This window comes from Amblyraja radiata, chromosome 23 (assembly GCF_010909765.2).
Source record: "Amblyraja radiata isolate CabotCenter1 chromosome 23, sAmbRad1.1.pri, whole genome shotgun sequence".
Taxonomy (NCBI): Eukaryota; Metazoa; Chordata; class Chondrichthyes; order Rajiformes; family Rajidae; genus Amblyraja; species Amblyraja radiata.
Window position 1 is genome coordinate 20,920,694 of NC_045978.1, and position 17,403 is coordinate 20,938,096.

At 44.6% G+C, this 17,403-nt stretch overlaps 1 protein-coding gene across 2 annotated transcripts; it reads right to left on the reverse strand.

Annotated features, from left to right (window-relative positions):
- Window positions 1-4,778: 4,778 nt before the first annotated feature.
- Window positions 4,779-8,085, reverse strand: tmem74b (transmembrane protein 74B). 2 transcript variants are annotated; one of them, XM_033041718.1, is made up of 2 exons: window positions 7,720-8,085; window positions 4,779-6,250 (listed from the first exon to the last, which is right to left on the reverse strand). In XM_033041718.1, the coding sequence occupies exon 2, from the start codon at window positions 6,194-6,196 to the stop codon at window positions 5,468-5,470; it is 729 nt and encodes a 242-aa protein (XP_032897609.1). In that variant the 5' UTR covers window positions 6,197-6,250; window positions 7,720-8,085; the 3' UTR covers window positions 4,779-5,467. The 2 variants fall into 2 exon arrangements, with proteins under 2 accessions (XP_032897609.1, XP_032897608.1); XM_033041717.1 differs by having other exon boundaries at window positions 4,779-6,242; window positions 7,720-8,082.
- Window positions 8,086-17,403: the final 9,318 nt, after the last annotated feature.

Below are 17,403 nucleotides of genomic sequence, written 5' to 3' on the forward strand. Positions count from 1 at the left end.
TTTGGACACTCTAGATGCAGGAATCAAGTTCCCAATGTTTGGGGGAGTCCAGAACCAGGGGCCACAGTTTAAGAATAAGGGGTAGGCCATTTAGAACTAAGATGAGGAAAACCTTTTTCTCACAGAGAGTTGTGAATTTGTGGATTTCTCTGCCTAAGATGCACTGGATGCATTCAAAAGAGAGTTAGATAGAGCTCTTAGGGTTAGCAGAATCAAGGGGTATGGGGAGAAGGCAGGAATGGGGTACTGGTTGTGGATGATCAGCTATGATCACATTGAATGGTGTTACTGGCTTGAAGGGCCGAATGGCCTACTCCTGCACCTATTGTCTATGTTTCTATGTATCTAAATGGAACTGATCTTTTCCATGTGCTATGCAAGAGAAAGAAAAGGAAGTTGCTTCAAAGTACTCTCATTCATATTTTTATTATGTCTGATCCTTGTGGGCATAACAGAACAGTGTTTATTTAATGATTTTAAAAAATGATTAAAAAGAGATTACACTGAGAAATGCCACAAACATATGAATACATTTTAAAACATCCTTTTAATTTCCCAAGCTTCATAGTGAGAGCCGCAGATCAGAGGTTGTAGTGTTTTATCAAAATCTTTACTGTCTCTTACGGTTAAACAACACATTCCCAGTCAACAAGATGTGCTTGAGACATTAATTTACACATTTGAAATATTGCACCATTAAAAAAGTTTTTAAAAACTCCGTTTTCTACCTGCTAACAGTCAGTTTTGTATAATATAAATGTAATGGATTGTAGAATACAGCAATATGATTTGGTACAATGTCAATGTATTGTCAAGTATACAGTGAAAGTCTTATAACAACAAGAGGGCCTCAGACTCATTGCATAATTTTGAGACAATATATCCTGACCCAAAAATTAATGAACATATTAAAACTAATATGTGCACAGGGCTTCTTTTGAAATATTTTCAAAACATATGTCCCAGCAGTTGGGTACAGGGGCTACATCTTCAGTCAGAGACAATTGATTGAAATATACAGCATGGAAACAGGACCTTCGGCCCACTCAGTCCATGCTGACCATTGATCACCCATTCACTCGAGTTCTATGTTTTCCCACTTTCTCATCCACTCCCTACACACTAGGGACAATTTACAGAGGGCCAATTAACCTACAAACCTGCACGTGTTTAGGATGCAGGAGGAAACTGGAGCACCTAGAGGAAACACACAGGGTCACAAACTCCACGCACAGCCAGCACCCTGAGGTCAGGATCAAACCCAGTTCACTGGTGCTGTGAGGCAGTGGCTCTACCTGCTGCGCCACTGTGCCGACAATGAATGTTGGCTTGAGATCATCACTGTCTTTTCAGGCAATGGGGGTAGTAATCGGATGTTCCTCCCTTACCCAAGAACAAACAACCCATTTGCAGCATAACCTTTAAGGCCAGGCACCCGACATTGAAGAAGCAAAAAAGTGTGTTCCTCATGTCTGTCTTCTAAGCCTGGAGATGCCTGAAATATGGCCTTGTAAAAAGTAGAGCATAGGTAAATAAAGCACCATAATGCAAGCAAAGTGATCAGTTATAACTAGCAAACTCCACACAAGCTGCTTCATTAATACATGAAGTGAATTCCATGTTTAATGACAGAGACAAAATATTTAGGCTTGTTTAATTAATTGATGTATTTCCAGTTCGACATATGGAACTACAGATGCTGGTTTACAAACAAGAGACACAAGGTGTCAGAGCAACTTGATTTGAACATTCCAGTGAATGGTTCATGGGATATGAATTTTCCGGTTGATGATTAGAGGGCTGTAAGGATTTTGCAGTTTTTAGTTAGTGCAACATAGAGCACAGAACACGACAGCACAAGAACAGGCCTCTTCGCCAATAATGTCTGTGCCAAACATGATGCCAAGACCAATCTTATCTGCCTCCATATCCATCCATGTCTTTATAGGAAGGGTCTCGACCCAAAACTTTACCCATTCCTTCTCTCCAGAGATGCTGCCTGGCCCGCTGAGTTTATCCAGCACTTTGAGTCTATCAATGGTATACTTACATTCTTAGGTCAGGAAGTTAATTAAAAGGTCAATGTCATGATGCAGCTTTGTAGGACTTCAGTTGGGCCACATTTGGAGTATTTCATGCAGTTTTGGTCGCCCCATTACAAGAATGGTGTGGAGACATTGAAGAGGTTCCGAAGGAGGTTTACCAGAATGATGCATGGATTAGGGAGTATTAGCTACAGGGGGAAAGTTGGACAGACTTGGGTAATTTTCCCAGGAATGCCGGGGGATGCGGGGAGACCTGATAGAAACATGTAAAATTTTGAGGGACATAGATAGGGTAGACTGTTAGAATCTTTCTCCCAGGATGGAAAAATCAAATACTAGAGGACATAACTTTAAGTTGGGAGGGGCAAAATTTAAGGAGATGTGCAAGGCATGTTTTTTACATAGAAGATGGTGGTTGCCTGGAACGCACTGCCGTGGTTGAAGCAGATATCTTAGTGGCATTTCAAAGACTTTGCATGGACACATGGATATGCAGGGAATAGAGGGATATGGGTTTTGTGTAGGTAGATCAGTGATGGTCTTGGCATCATGTTCGGCACAGACATTATGGGCCAAAGGGCCGGTTCTTGTCCTGTGCTGTTTGATTTTTGACTATGGATTTTTCATTTGATGGTTTGTGGACTGCAAGGATTTTCCAGGGAGGTATACAAAGATGTATCAAATGACCGTCATTGTTCCTTTTTTATTGCTTTTCAAAATTCTTCCGACCTTGTAGCATCACGGGAGCACCTTCCTCCTGCAAACCTCTGGCTGTATAAGGAGGCATTTCACTGTGAGCTTCCTCAAGGGCAAGTAGGGACAATAAAATGCTGAAACTGCCAAGAAAACACTTATCCAGCGCTCTATTGGATTATTTTCACTCTCACAACAGAGAGACTGGGAATCAAACCTGATCGGAATGACTGAGTAGAAATGAATTTCCTTGGAAGTTCTCCCGCTCTTCGCTGCAACTTTGGCAGGGGACCAACATAATCCCAGAAATACACCGTTAGCGTCATTAATGCAATGTTCTTTGGGTTTCTGTGACTCTTCTGCCAGTAATGCAGGGCTAACAAGTAAACTCCTGGAGAAATCCACCTCTATTATAGCACTGGAGTTTATTTGTAATCACATTGCTGTTGGAAAGGCTGTCCTTAATAATACTGTAAAATGATATCTAATACTGTTGTACTGTAAGAGTTATATGTAACATACTACGTAAAAGCTGTTGCACTAGTCCACATTAAAAAAATCTGCTGAGCTGGGGTTAGAATGCAGATTATTTAGCTTTTAAATATAGGTTTCAGATAATGGATTTGTGCTGCAATGTAACATAATGCACTCTACCATATTCGCATTTGGGCCACCAACAACACTGTGCTGAAGCCTCGGGAAGGGATGACTGGGTGTGCTATTCAGTCTGCAGCTAATTTATTTAGCCAGAGGGCGGGGAATCTGTGGAATTCACTGCCCATTCATTAGGTATTTTTAAAGCAGAGATTGATAGGTTCTTCATTAGTAAGGGCATCAAAGGTTACAAGGAAAAGGCAGGAGAATGGGCTTGAGAAGGAAAAATAAATCAGCCACAATTGAATGGTAGTGTGGCCTCGATGGGCTGAATGGCCCAATTCTGCTCCTATGACTCATAAACTTACGAACTCTAGCGCTGTGAGGCAGTGGCTGCCCACTGTGGGTCAAATAGTGTAAGGCTTGGAGATGATGGATGTGGAGAGGATGTTTCCAATAGTGGGAGAGTGTAGAACCAGAGGGCACAGCCTCAAAATAAAGGGCCACATCTTTACAATGGAGACGAGGAGGAATTTCTTTAGCCAAAGGGTGGTGAATCTAATAGAATTCATTGCCACAGACGTATGTGGAGGCTAAGTCATTGGGTATTTTTAAAGTGGAGATTGATAGGTTTTTGATTAGTAAAAGTGTCAAAGTTTATGGGGAGATGGCAGGAGAATGGGGTTGAGGGAATAATAGATTAATCATGATTAAATAGTAGAACGCACTCGATGGGCTGAATGGCCTAATTCTGCTCCTATGTCATTGCAGGTATTGAAGGGAATTATGGGAAGTTCTGCCTCAAAAAGGCAGCTAATATGATCAAGTTTGGATTGTATGGGATGTAGCTTGAAGATATTGTTGGTCAGTGGTAGCACTCTAGTACATGGGCAAGTTATGACCCACTCCAGAAAGTTGAGCACAAACCATAGGGATGCAGTGGGGAACTGACGGACTGTCGAAATGTTTGAGGTGCCCTTTATGGCTAAGGTGAGGCTCATTCTTATCTCAGTCTCGAGAACAGCAAGGGAGTGATTCCTGGTGAGCTGGACAATGCTTATCCCTTAGAAAAGAGTAATTATTAAAACATTGTCATTTGTGGGAGCATACTTGGTGTGCAAGTTGCCAATGTGCTATAATAGTCTCTAGAGTTCAGTGAAGTTCTGGGTTATGTTACAGTACAACTCAAATCCATTATTAGATACCCATATTTAAAAGTTAAATCAGCATTTAAATTTTCCAAGACATCCTAAGGTCAGCAAAGGAGCTACAGAAACATTTGTGTTCAGAAAGGAGATGTGGGGGAATTTCTTTAGTCAGAGTGCGGTGAATCTGTGGAATACATTGCCACAGATAGCTGTGGAGGCCAAGTCAATTGATATTTTTAAGGCGGAGATTGATAGATTTTTGATTAGTAAGGATTAATATAAGGGTTATGGGGCGAAGGCAGGAGAATGGGTTTGAGAAAGAAAGATAGATCAACCATGATTGAATGACGGACGGGACTACACTTAATGGCCAAATGGCCTACTTCTGCTCCTATAACATATGAACATTAACTTATTTACCTGGAATTGAATGTGCGAAGTGTGATCTGCATGTGCTCCAAGGATCTGGAGATCAATATGTATGGGTTCAAACTAGTGTAGGACCAAATATTCCTGGTAACTGTCTTTAGACATTGTTGGCTCAATCTTACTGCCTCTTGTGCGCTAACAATTCGGTGAATATGTGTGGGACCCAACAGATGATGCAATATGTGGCAATCAATGTACCACATTATTTAGACAGCAGACCTATTGACAACTGCACATAATGACTCAAATTTAAAGGGTGGCGACCTATCCGACTCCCACTCCCTCCCCATCTGCCGTCCTCCTTAAATTCTATGGCGGTAACACGAATTTAACCCCAATCTCCCCCTGACCAAAGTTTGAATCCTTGGGATTGAGATGGCGTCTATGGTCCAGCTGAGTTGCCACGAGGTTTACAGGGTCGGTTCCGAGTATGTCCTGTGGCATTTCCTCACCAAAAGAAAATGTATAATAAATACATGCATTTAAATACTCTTTTCATAAGGGAACTCTCGCGGTTGGAGGAACGGGGCGAAGAGTTGAGGGAGCGGCAGTATTCCCTCAAGAGCCGGTCTGGCCGAGATTCTCACATATCTGTACCACCTCCGACTCCACCAGGGACTGATGCCCTTCTCCGTCCAACGGCTTCATTCTCAGATTGATGGAGCCGTAGGTCTTCCTGGCCCTGCCAGTCACCATGAAGTTCCTCCTGGCGTATAGGTCACCCTTGCAGATGGAGACCATGAGCAACAAGGAGAGCAGCATGCCTCCCAAAGTCAGCAGACCCAGGCCGGCGATGATGCACTTGTCCAGATGCGAGCCCAAGAGAGCGTAGTGTAACTCCAGCCTCTCCATCTCCCGGGCCGTCACCGTGTCCGGATCCACCCTGGACTCTCTCGGGATGGCATAGGCTACAACGACCAAGGAGATGCCGGCCACCAGAAATACCAGCGCCACCATGAACCCATAGTCAACCGACTGGCCATTCGCCTCGGGTTCAGGCTCCTCCTCGGAGCGAGGTGACGTTTCCTGGGGTCTGTCCCGGTTGCAATGGGAATTCACGACCTCAGCCCGGCTCCCGTGGACGGTGGGCAGACCAGACGGCTCGGGGTGAGAAGTGAAGGAAGTCTCCTGCACTTGATCCGGAGCAGGCGGCGCTATCCTCGGTGCTGAAAGCTGGCGCTTGCAGGGAGCGCCGTTCGCCGCCAGCTGAGGCCGGGAGCCGAGGCCGCTGAGTTCTAGGTCTTGGTCACTCACTTCTAGTGGGTGGTAACATTCCGCACACGCCATTGGTGATGGTTTGCTCTGCACATCCCAGCGATGCTCGGCAAGAACCCTGCAAAACTGGAAACAAGAAGAGAAAGGGTAAATGCAGAGTTTTGTCTAGTTTTGTTAAGAGATACAACAGGCCCTTCAACCCGCCGAGTCCACGCCGACCATCCATCACCCGTTCACACCAGTTATGTTATCCCACATTCCCATCCACTCTCCACACTTTGGGGGCAATTTAAAGAGACCAGCTAATCTACAAACCTGGGTTTCTAACCTAGTAACCGGAGCACCCGGAGGAAACCAACACGGTCACAGAGAGAACGTGCAAATTCCAGACAGAGAGCACACTAGGCGAGCTAATGAGAGTCTTTTTCCCCAGGGTTAGGGAATAAAAACATCAGATAACGTATGTTTAAGGTGAGGGGGAAAAGATTTCATAGAAATCCGAGAGACAACTTTCTCACTCTGAGGATGGGGTATATATGAAACGGGGTTTCCACGTCCTTTACGCGTGAAGCTTATGAAGCTTAAAAACACCCAGATCCACCCTAGGACCCCCCCCCTCCCCCCACCCCCTTTATCATTAGAAAGAAAATATACAACCCATGGATAGACACCCGGTCACATCAGCTGAACAAGCTCCTCGGTATAGTTCAGTGTTGAAGATGCTGTGTTCCCAACTGTTTGAGCGGCGCCGCTACTCGCTCCCCTTGGACGTGTAGTCAGCACTGACTTGTCCACAGGGAGGGAGCAGCGCTTTGCTTACCTGCCTCCTTAACCCTTTGATCCTCAACCCGTGTTCCTTTCACAATGACACCGCTCCACTTTGCAGTAAAGCGCTGTCCCCGCTCCTCCTACCCATTTTCGCCTTCGTTTTTATTTTAGATATTTATATCCTCATTTGGGAGCGTTTTTTTCCTGGCATCGGATCGCCCGAATCCGGAACTCCGAGACGATGCAACAAAATGGGACAAAGGCAGGGGTTAAATATTTTATCCCTCGGCGCCCTTCATGGGTTAACGACTGAACCGTGGGCAAGATGAGTTCAGGGGCTGCGGGAGAGGGCGGGGTGCTAATAGCAACTCATCCCCGGTCACACCCGTTTCTCTTTGTTCTCCTTCTTATTCTCCTAAACGCACTAAGTTTCATGCCATCCGTTATTTCATCAACCGCAGAAATATATTGGCGAGATCTGATGAGTACCGACTGTGACAGTTGACTGATGGGAATCCTGTCCGATTTTCTACCGGTTCCAATTGAATGCTCGGGGTTTCGGGGCGCGCCGTCCAGGCATTGAGGGAGAGGACGGAGGTTGTACAATGGCGTCTTATCACCAGCGGTGAGACAGGGCTCGTCTGGAACCGAGCCATGAATCTGTTCACAGGGCGGTGTCGCCTGCATCCATCGCCCTCGGGCCCCGGAGTCGCCGCCGCTTTAAATGTCTCACTCCCCCGGCACTTTATCCCAACCCATGCAGTCGCAGCTTCGGCTGTACATGATGTGAAATATCCACAGCAACTTCATTCGCGTCTCTAACTCACCTCTAAATGCGATCGCTCGCCCTTTAATCTGTCATCGCAGCAAGATGCCCGTCTCTGTAACTCGCCTGCCCGCGATCAAAAGTCACATTTAGCAGCAGTCTGTTGACTCTTGCTCCAAGAGTCCTTCTCCTCCCCGATAACTCCTTCGGCTCTCTCCGGATTACATCTTCCGACCCGGCAACCGAATCGCCATCCACCTGCCGACACTAGGCTGGGAATGAGGGTGGAAGAAACGGCGTGAGATCCCTGGGGATTGTTGTGAACATTCCACGTTCTCTGCAGCTCCCGCCTCCCAGCCAGCCTGCCCGGAGTTTGCGTGCCATGTACCGCCGATTTATTCAGCGTCTGCTTTTCTCCTTCCCGAGCTTCCCGCGGTCAGTGTGTTGGGATCATACGTTCTGACGTTTGTACAAGGCATCGGCGAGGCAGCATTTGGAGTATTGTACTGTGTTCAGTTTTTGGTCAAGATGTCATTAAACTGGAAAGAGTACAGAGAGAGAAGATTCTGGCAACACCTGGGGTATAAGGAGAGGTTGGGCAGGCTAGGAATTTAGTCCTTGGAGTGCAGGAGGTTGAGGGGTAATCTTATAGAGGTGTATAAAAATAATGAGGGGAATAGATAGGGTGAATGCACAGAATCTTTTACCCAGAGTAGGGGAATCGAGAACCAGGGGAGATGGGAAGAGTTTAATAGGAACCTGAGGGGCATTTTTTTTGGGGGGTATATGAAATCAGCTGCCACAGGAAGTAGTTGAGGCAAGACACAAAATGCTGCAGTTACTCAGCGGGACAGGCAGCACCTCAAGAGAGAAGGAATGGTTGACGTTTCGGGTTAAGACCGAAATGTCACCCATTCCTTCTCTCCAGAGATGCTGCCTGACCCGCTGAGTTACTCCAGCATTTTGTCTATCTTTGGTGTAAACCAGCATCTGCAGTTCCTTCCTATAGAAGTAGTTGAGGCATGTACTATAAGAACATTTACAAGACACTTGGGTAGAAAAGTTTTAGGGGGATAAGGTCCAAGCCCCGGCAAATGGGGCTATCTTAGATAGGGGTTATGAATGGGGTTAGGAGAGATCAGCTATGATTGCATGGGCAAGACTTCATGGGCCGAATGGCCTAATTCTGCTCCCGTCACTTATGACCTTATGGTGGGGTATTTTGGTCGGCATGGACGAGTTGGGCCAAAGAGCCTGTTTCCGAGGTGTATGGTTCTGTGACTATGACTTAATGATGTTCCTTTGAGTTCTTTATTCATAGTCACAGGCAGCGCGTTGGGATGACTGGTGCCCGGCCGCAGAGATGCCTCCCTGCAAGTAGATTGTCACTATCCTCACACACACACACTGTAGACACATCACCCCGCTGCCAGTGTTTAATCCAAATGAAGCTCAATGAAAGAGATAACTGCAAGTAGCAAACAAACTGTGCAGAAATGTCCCCTCGCTACGGGAGACACTGTTACTAAAATATTTCTCTTTGCAAATACACTTTGTCTCCCTTTACAGAGCTCACTTCTACAGGAAGGGCATTCTTTGGACTTTATATATAAAGTGCAGAAACAGCCACCTCGGCCCATCGAATCCGTGCTGACCAGCGATCACCCTGTACGCTGGGGACTATTTACAATTTACAGAAGTCAATTAAACTACAAACCTGCTCGTCTTTGGGGTCAGAGAGGAAAGCCCACGTGGTCACAAGGAGAACGTGCAAACTCCACCCGTAGTCAGGATTGAACCCGGGTCTCTCGAAGGAGCAGCTCTACCTGCTGCGCCACTGTGCGACTCGCGAGGTCAGAGACTGGGTGGGGAACGAGGGCTGAAGCTCCGCTCTGGGGCCTGTTGGGAAAGCGAGGGTGCGGTGGGAGGCAAGTGGGACGGGGGCAGTGGGGATGCCCTGGAGGCGGGCTATTGCTGTGGTACACTGTCCTCGGAGTCCGAGGCCGAGAGCCTGAGGCTGTTCTGGCCGAATGTCCAGTCTGGAGACCGAGGGTGACATAATCCATTCAGATTGCAAGGGTTGCAATCGATGAGATGAATGATTCAATGACTCAATTACACTTTATTAGCACTTGTACCTAGGTACTGTGAGATGCTTTGTTTTGCAAATAATCACGCAGCATACTTCGCCTCGGCAGTACATGTGTCACCACGCCGACAAAGATGTGAAGGTTTATCTACTGCCTGCCGCCGCACATGGCAGCATGCCCCCGCCCCTCCCCCCACCGGGGCCCTCTTTGTTCTCGGCGGCCCCAACGCACCTCCCCGCCGCCGGGTCCCCCTTCGTTCTCCCCCACCGGGTCCCCCATCGTGACATAACGTACTTGTCCTTTCTCTGTCCTATAATCATCTCTGGCAGATGTGTACATAAGCGTCTTATAAAATCTCCAATCCACGGGCTACAGAATATTGCAACATAGTTGTCTATATGCGGTGCATCAAAAACCATTGCAGGAATGTCCATCTTATATTCTGATTTTTTATACAAGATCTAGCATTTATATATTGCTTATTTAGTGTCTATTTTTGGTATTAAGCAGCATCTGCAGTTCCTTCCAACACATCTAACATTTATATATGCCTCTCATAATTTTATAAATCTATGCCTCACAGTGTTACATAAAACGACGAGAGGCATAGATAGGGTAGACAGTCAGATCCATTATCCCAGGGTGAAAATGTCAAATACTAGATTTAAGGTGAAAGGGGCAAAGTTTATAGACAATAGACAATAGGTGCAGGAGTAGGCCATTCAGCCCTTCGAGCCAGCACCGCCATTCAATGTGATCATGGCTGATCATCCACAATCAGTACCCCGTTCCTGCCTTCTCCCCATATCCATTGACTCTGCTATCCTTAAGAGCTCTATCTAAATCTCTCTTGAAAGCAATCAGAGAACCGGCCTCCACCGCCCTCTGAGGCAGACATTCCACAGACTCACAACTCTCTGTATGAAAAAGCATTTCCTCATCTCTGTTCTAAATGGCTTACCCCTTATTACAATGCAAGTTTTTTACACAGTGGTTGCCTGGAACGCATTGCCATGAGGGTTGGTGGAGGTAGATAAGATAGTGCCGTTTAAGAGCCCTTTGGATAGGCACACGGATATGCTAGGAATGGAGGAATATGGATTACATGCAGGCAAATTAAATTAGTTTAACTAGGCATCATGTTGGGCACAGACATTATGGTCCGAAGGGCCGGTTCCTGTGCTGTACTGCGCTATGTTCTATGTTGAATGTTCTTAACATGTACATTATGAGTACATTTGCTTAAATATAATGGTAGTTAAAAAGAAGGGGAGTATAAAAGTCTCCCTTTGCATTGTAATTAATAAGTATATTGTAAGACCGGGTGTACCAATTAGGCAGTAGACACCACTAGAGTACTGAATGAGCAGTTTGTATTAGTCTTCACCATTGAAGAGGTCATCGTTAAAATCTCAGTGGGCGGGGAGACGGCAGAGATGAGGGATGAGGTAGGAATTGATTGGGAGATGATACTACAAACCTAGCTACATCCTTGGTTGTTGAGAGAAACGAGTGTAAGGATTGTACGACATAGCAAACAGGAGCAGAAATCTAAGAGAAAGACACAAAGTGCTGGAGTAACTCAGCTTGTCAGGCAGTATTTCTGAAGGAAAAAAATAGGCGATGTTTTAGGTTGGAACTTCTTCAAAGTCTGAAGAAGGGCTCCGACCTGAAACATCACCTATTCCTTTTCTCCAGAGATGCTGCCTGACCTGCTGAGTTACTCCAACATTTTGTGTCTATCTCCAGCATAAACCAGCATCTGCAGTCCTTTTCTGCACAGAAATTTTCGAGTGCAGGTACACAGTTCCCTGAAAGTGGGTTCACAGGTAGAAATGGTGGTCAAAAAGACTTTTGTTCATCAGTCAGAGTATTGAGTATGGAGATTCGGAGGTCATGTTACAGTTGTACAAAACATTGGTGAGCCCACATTCGGAGTATTGTGTTCAGTTTTGGCTACCCTGCTTTCGGAAAGAAGTTGTCAAGCTGGAAAGGGTGCAGAGTAGAATTACGAGGATGTTGCTGGGACGTGAGGGTCTGAGCTATAGGGAGTGGTGGGGCAAACTAAGACTTTATTCCACGGGGCGCAAGAGGATGAGGGTGATTTAATAGAAGTGTATAAAACTATGCGGGGAACTGTTGGGGTGAATGCACAGTCTTTTGCCCAGAGTTGGGGAATTAATATTAAAGGGCACAGGTTTGTCCTGTCCCTCCTCTCTTCCAGCTTCCTACCCCCCCCCCCTCCCCCACACCCTCCTACAGTCAGCCTGAAGAAGGGCCCCTACCTGAAAGATCACCTATCCATGTCCTCCAGAGATTCTGCCTGACCCGCTGAGTTACTCCAGCGCTTTGTGTCTTTTGTTTTGTAACAAGATCATTGAAATCGATTGGACTACAGATGGTGCACAAAACACCATGCAGCAAAAATAATTCCACTTGTTGCTCTTTTCTCACTTACTTGCACTAAACTAAACTATTAGACAGCACACAAATTTTAGGATGCAACATTCAACATATCATTCCCATATTAAGGGAGCCACACATTACTGAGGTGCTCATGATGTCCCAGCCCACTTACAGCTTATTAATTATTTTTGACGTTTATTTATTATTTAGTGTAAAATATATGCTTAAGAGGCATTAACAATAGAACCATTGAAATAATATATCCAGAAAATTGAGGTTATAAATGAGAAGTTATGGAGTCAAGGAAGTATGGTCCAGAAAAAAAAAATCAAGGATTTTAAAAAGTGGATTTAGTTTAAGTATACAAATTGAAGATTTAATCTAACGGTGAATAATGTTTCCTGAAGTTTGCTGTTAATGTAAAGTGGAGACTAGAGAGGAAGCAAAAAAAGCAAGTAGAATATTCACAAATAAAGAGATTTTTATGCAAATAACTCTGTCAAAAGATCTCAGTTCAATTTAGCAGGAGCTAACACTATTATGACAAGTTAATCCAGGAGCACATGTTCTTGAAATACAAAGTAACAGTTAAATAGAACAGAGTAGACACTAATGAAACTGGAATGAAAGGCAACTGCAAAATACTATTGAAAACATAAGCTTTATGTCAGTGGGAACATTGTATGCAGAGAGAGACAGACAGACAAAGAGATAGAGGAGGGGACCAAGTCACCAAAGAGCAAGATTATATGGTGCAGCTATTTCTGATTACAAAGACCATAGACCTGTGTTGATATCTAGTTAAATACAAATTCTACCAATAATGTCGATACAAATACCGTAAAATATAACATTTAGTGTAATCGTTTAAACTGAGAGCTGTACTGAATGAAAATGAACTAAGCCACAGCTGTATTGTTCCACTGAATTGGAATGTATCCGACTGAGCACAGTTAATGCAACACTACTGTGTCGCAACACACCATTATTACATTACCTGTGACAATTACCTTGACAATCACCATCTTTTCACGTGCTGGCTATAAAAAAACAAAGTAGAGTTATTGAGTCATAGTCATTCAGCGTGGAACAGGCCTTTTATCCCACAGCCCACTGACCAACATGTGAGTTTAGTTTATTGTCACGTGTACCGAGATACAGTGAAAAGCTTTTGTTGCGTGCTAACCAGTCAACAATATCAATCGAGCCATCCACAGTGTCCCATCAACACCCGTCCCACCTGCCTGCGTTTGGCCCATATCCCTCTAAATCGTGTCCTATCCATGTACCTGTCAAAATATTTTTAGTTGTAGGTTTTAAAAGGAGAATGAGGGGAGGACATGCAGAGGGGGTTGCACAGAGCTGAAGGACTAAGGCAAGCCATTAAAGGCACATCCACCTATGCCTGGGCTAAAGGAATTAGAGATGCACAAAAAACCTTGACTTGGAGGATCACAAGGATCAAATGGTAGGCAGAGACTATGGTATTAAAATCAGCCAAGACATTTGAGTGACTTGAAGAGCACACGTTACCCCAAAATGGTGCAACACCACATCCTCCACACTCCAGGCAGACCTCCCCATTCTTTGTACTTTCTTTGCAAGCGTGCTAATATTGGCTAGCCTCAAACTTTGCACCAATATTAATCGCTTCACACTTGTCTCCATTTCATTACACTGCACCAAGGTACAATGAAAAACCTTTGTTTGCATGCTATCCAGTCAAAGCAAATAACATACATGATTACAATCACCATACACAGTGCACAGAAAAACCATAAAGGGTACTAGATTTACTGTAAGATATCTTGGCGTTCGAGGCTGATATCCATGGCATTGGCCTTGTGTCTACCCATTCCAGTTATGTCCACCAGAACCTTGTTTGTATCCCTCTTCACTGTTCTGTTCATTTCTGGGTTGAAGAGATTGGTCCACAAGCCTTCAACTCTTGACGATTTAATTCAATGAAATCAATGTACCAACAGCTACATGTTCACACAGATTACACCTTCAATTTTAAGTAAGCAAAAGCACTCTAGTCTCAGATGCCATCATGTTCTGTAACGGCTTCGAGGTTCTGTGATATTTAATGTTCTTACGTGATATTTAAAAATCTATCTCGTGATAATTTAGTATATCAAGGATAAAACATAGAATAGTACAAATGAGGAACAGGCCCTTCAGTCCACAAATGTCTGTGGTGAACGTAATTTCAAAATAAATTAATCTCAACTGCCTGCACATGATCCATAGCCCTCCATTCCCTGCATATCCATGTGCCTATCTAAACACCTCTTAAATGACACTATCACATCTGCCTCCACCACTACTCCCGGCAGTGTGTTCCAGGCACCCACAGCCCTCTGTCCCTTGTTTTGCTCTCTAGTCTATGTCATTTTCAGTACCAGCTGCATCGCTGTGCAATGGATTTCAGCTGCTTGACCATAGCCATGATTATGTATATCTGTCTTTTATATGGAATAAAACATCGCAACACAATGGCACAGCGGTAGGGCTGGACCCGGATTCGATCCTGACCTTGGCTGCTGTCTGTGTGGAGTTTGCATGTTCTCCCTGTGATCACGTAGGTTTTTGCTGGGTGCTCCGATTTCCTCTAACATTCCAAAGACATGCAGGTTTGTAGGTTAATTGGCTTCCGTTCATTGCCCTTAGTGTGTAGGATGTGAAGGTAGGATAGAGCTAGTTTACAGGGTGATCGATGGTGGGCAAAGGGCCTGTTTGCACACTGTATCTCTGAACAAAACTATGCTAAACTAAATGAAACTAAACAGTCATCACTCATGGTGGCAACACCAGTTGCTACACGAGGAATTGACTAAATAAATATATGGAAACCATGAATAGTTGATTAATTTCCACCTGTGGGTCACATACATAAAAGGAGAGATAGGGAGTGCAAATCCATAGAAGCAAGATGACGGAACATTTTAACAGAGAAACTGATGTCATTGTTGAGCTATGATCTATGTTATACAAAGCTTTTTCCTTCGTCATGGCACACTTAAAAAGATTTAAAATATCCCACACTATTAGAACCTACCACACAGGGTAACATCTTACTTACAACAAACAATCCTTTGTTTAGTTTTTTCCAGGAGCTTGTCAAACATTTCCTGAGCATATAAGGAGTGAGGAATGAATCTCAGACAGGAGTCGAGTAAGTTTAGAAGATATTATGAATCATGTGAGTGTTCTGGGTGCAATCCAGATTCAAGAGTTAAAGAAAATATGCAGCGGGTCAGGGAGCTGCCCTAGAGAACATGGTCAGTTCAGTTTAGTTTATTGTCACGTGTACCGAGGTACAGTGAAAAGCTTTTGTTGTGTGCTAACCAATCAGCAGAAACACAAAACATGATTACAATCAAGCCATTTACAGCATATAGATACATAGAAAATAGGTGCAGGAGGAGGCTATTTGGCCCTTCGAGACAGCACCGCAATTCATTATGATCATGGCTGATCATCCACAATCAGAAACCCCTGCCTGCCTTCTCCCCATATCCCTTGATTCTGTTAGCCCCCAGAGCTCTATCTAACTCTCTTTTAAATTCATCCAGTGAATTGGCCCCTACTGCCTTCGGTGGCAGAGAATTCCACAAATTCACAACTCATTGGGTGAAAATATTTTTCTCATATCAGTTTTATTCTTAGACTGTGGCCCTTGATTCTGGACTCCCCCAACATTGGGAAAATTTTCCTGCATCTAGCTTGTCCAGTCCTCGTATAATTTTACATGTTTCTATAAGATCACCTCTCATCCTAAATTCCAGTGAATACAAGCCCAGTCTTTCCAATCTTTCCTCATATGACAGTCCCGCCATCCCGGGAATTAACCTCGTGAACCTACGCTGCACTGCCTCAATAGCAAGGATGTCCTTCCTCAAATTAGGAGACCAAAACTGCACACAATACTCCAGATTTGGTCTCACCAGGGCCCTGTACAACTGCAGAAGGACCTCTTTATTCCTATACTCAAATCTTCTCGTTATGGTCAACATGCCATTAGCTTTCTTCACTGCCTGCTTCACACTTCACTGCTTCACACCCCGGCTCATTGCTCTTCCCTTTTTTCTAATCTGACACAAATGAGATAATAATCTGCCTCCTTGTTCTTGCCGCAAATGTGGATAACTTCGCATTTATCTAATTTATACTGCATCTGCCATGCATCTGCCCACTCACTCAACCTATCCAAGTCATCCTGCAACTTCCTAGCATCCTCTTCACAGTTCACACTGCCACCCAGCTTTGTGTCATCTGCAAATTTGCTAGTGTTACTTTTAATTCAATCATCTAAATCCTTAATATTGTAAATAGTTGCGGCCACAGCACCGGGCCTTACGGCACTCCACTCGCCACTGCCTGCCATTCTGACAAGGACTCGTTTATTCCTACTCTTTGTTTCCTGTTTGCCAATCAATCCTCTATCCATGCCAATATCCTACTCCCAATACCATGCGCTCTAATTTTGCCCACTAATCTCCTGTGTGGGACCTTATCAAAGGCTTTCTGAAAGTCCAGATACACTACATCCACTGGCTCTCCTTCATCCATTTTACTCGTCACATCCTCAAAGAATTCCAGAAGATTAGTCAAGCAGGATTTCCCTTCATAATTTCATGCTGACTTGGACCAATCCTGTTACTGCTATCCAAAACTGCAAGAAATACATGATAAGGGAATAATGTTTAGTGCAAGGTAAAGCCAGCACAGTCTGATCAAGGGTAGTCCGTGGGTCACCAATGAGGTAGATAGCAGTTCAGGTTGTGCTAGGATGAATCAGTTGCCTGATAACAGCTGGGAAGAAACTGTCCCTGAATCTGGTAGTGTGCGTTTTCACACTTTTATACCTTTTGCCTGATGGCAGATGGGAGAAGAGGGAGTGCCCAGGGTGCAACTCATCCTTGGTTATGCTGCTGGCTTTGCCGAGGCAGCGTGAGGTATAAATGGAGTCAACAGGAGGTTGGTTTGTGTGATGGTCTGGGCTGCGTCCACAATTCGCTGCAATTTCTTGTGGTTTTGGTTTGGAGCTGTTCCCAAACCAAGCTGTGATGCATCCCGATAAAATGCTTTCAACTGTATGGCGCATCTGTAGAAGTTGCGGAGAGTTGTCGGGGACATGCCAAACTTCCTAAGCCATCTAAGGGTATAAAGGTGTTGGTGTGCATTCTTGGCCATTGCTTCAATATGGGTGGTCAGGAGAAGTTGTTGGCGATGTTGACTCCTAG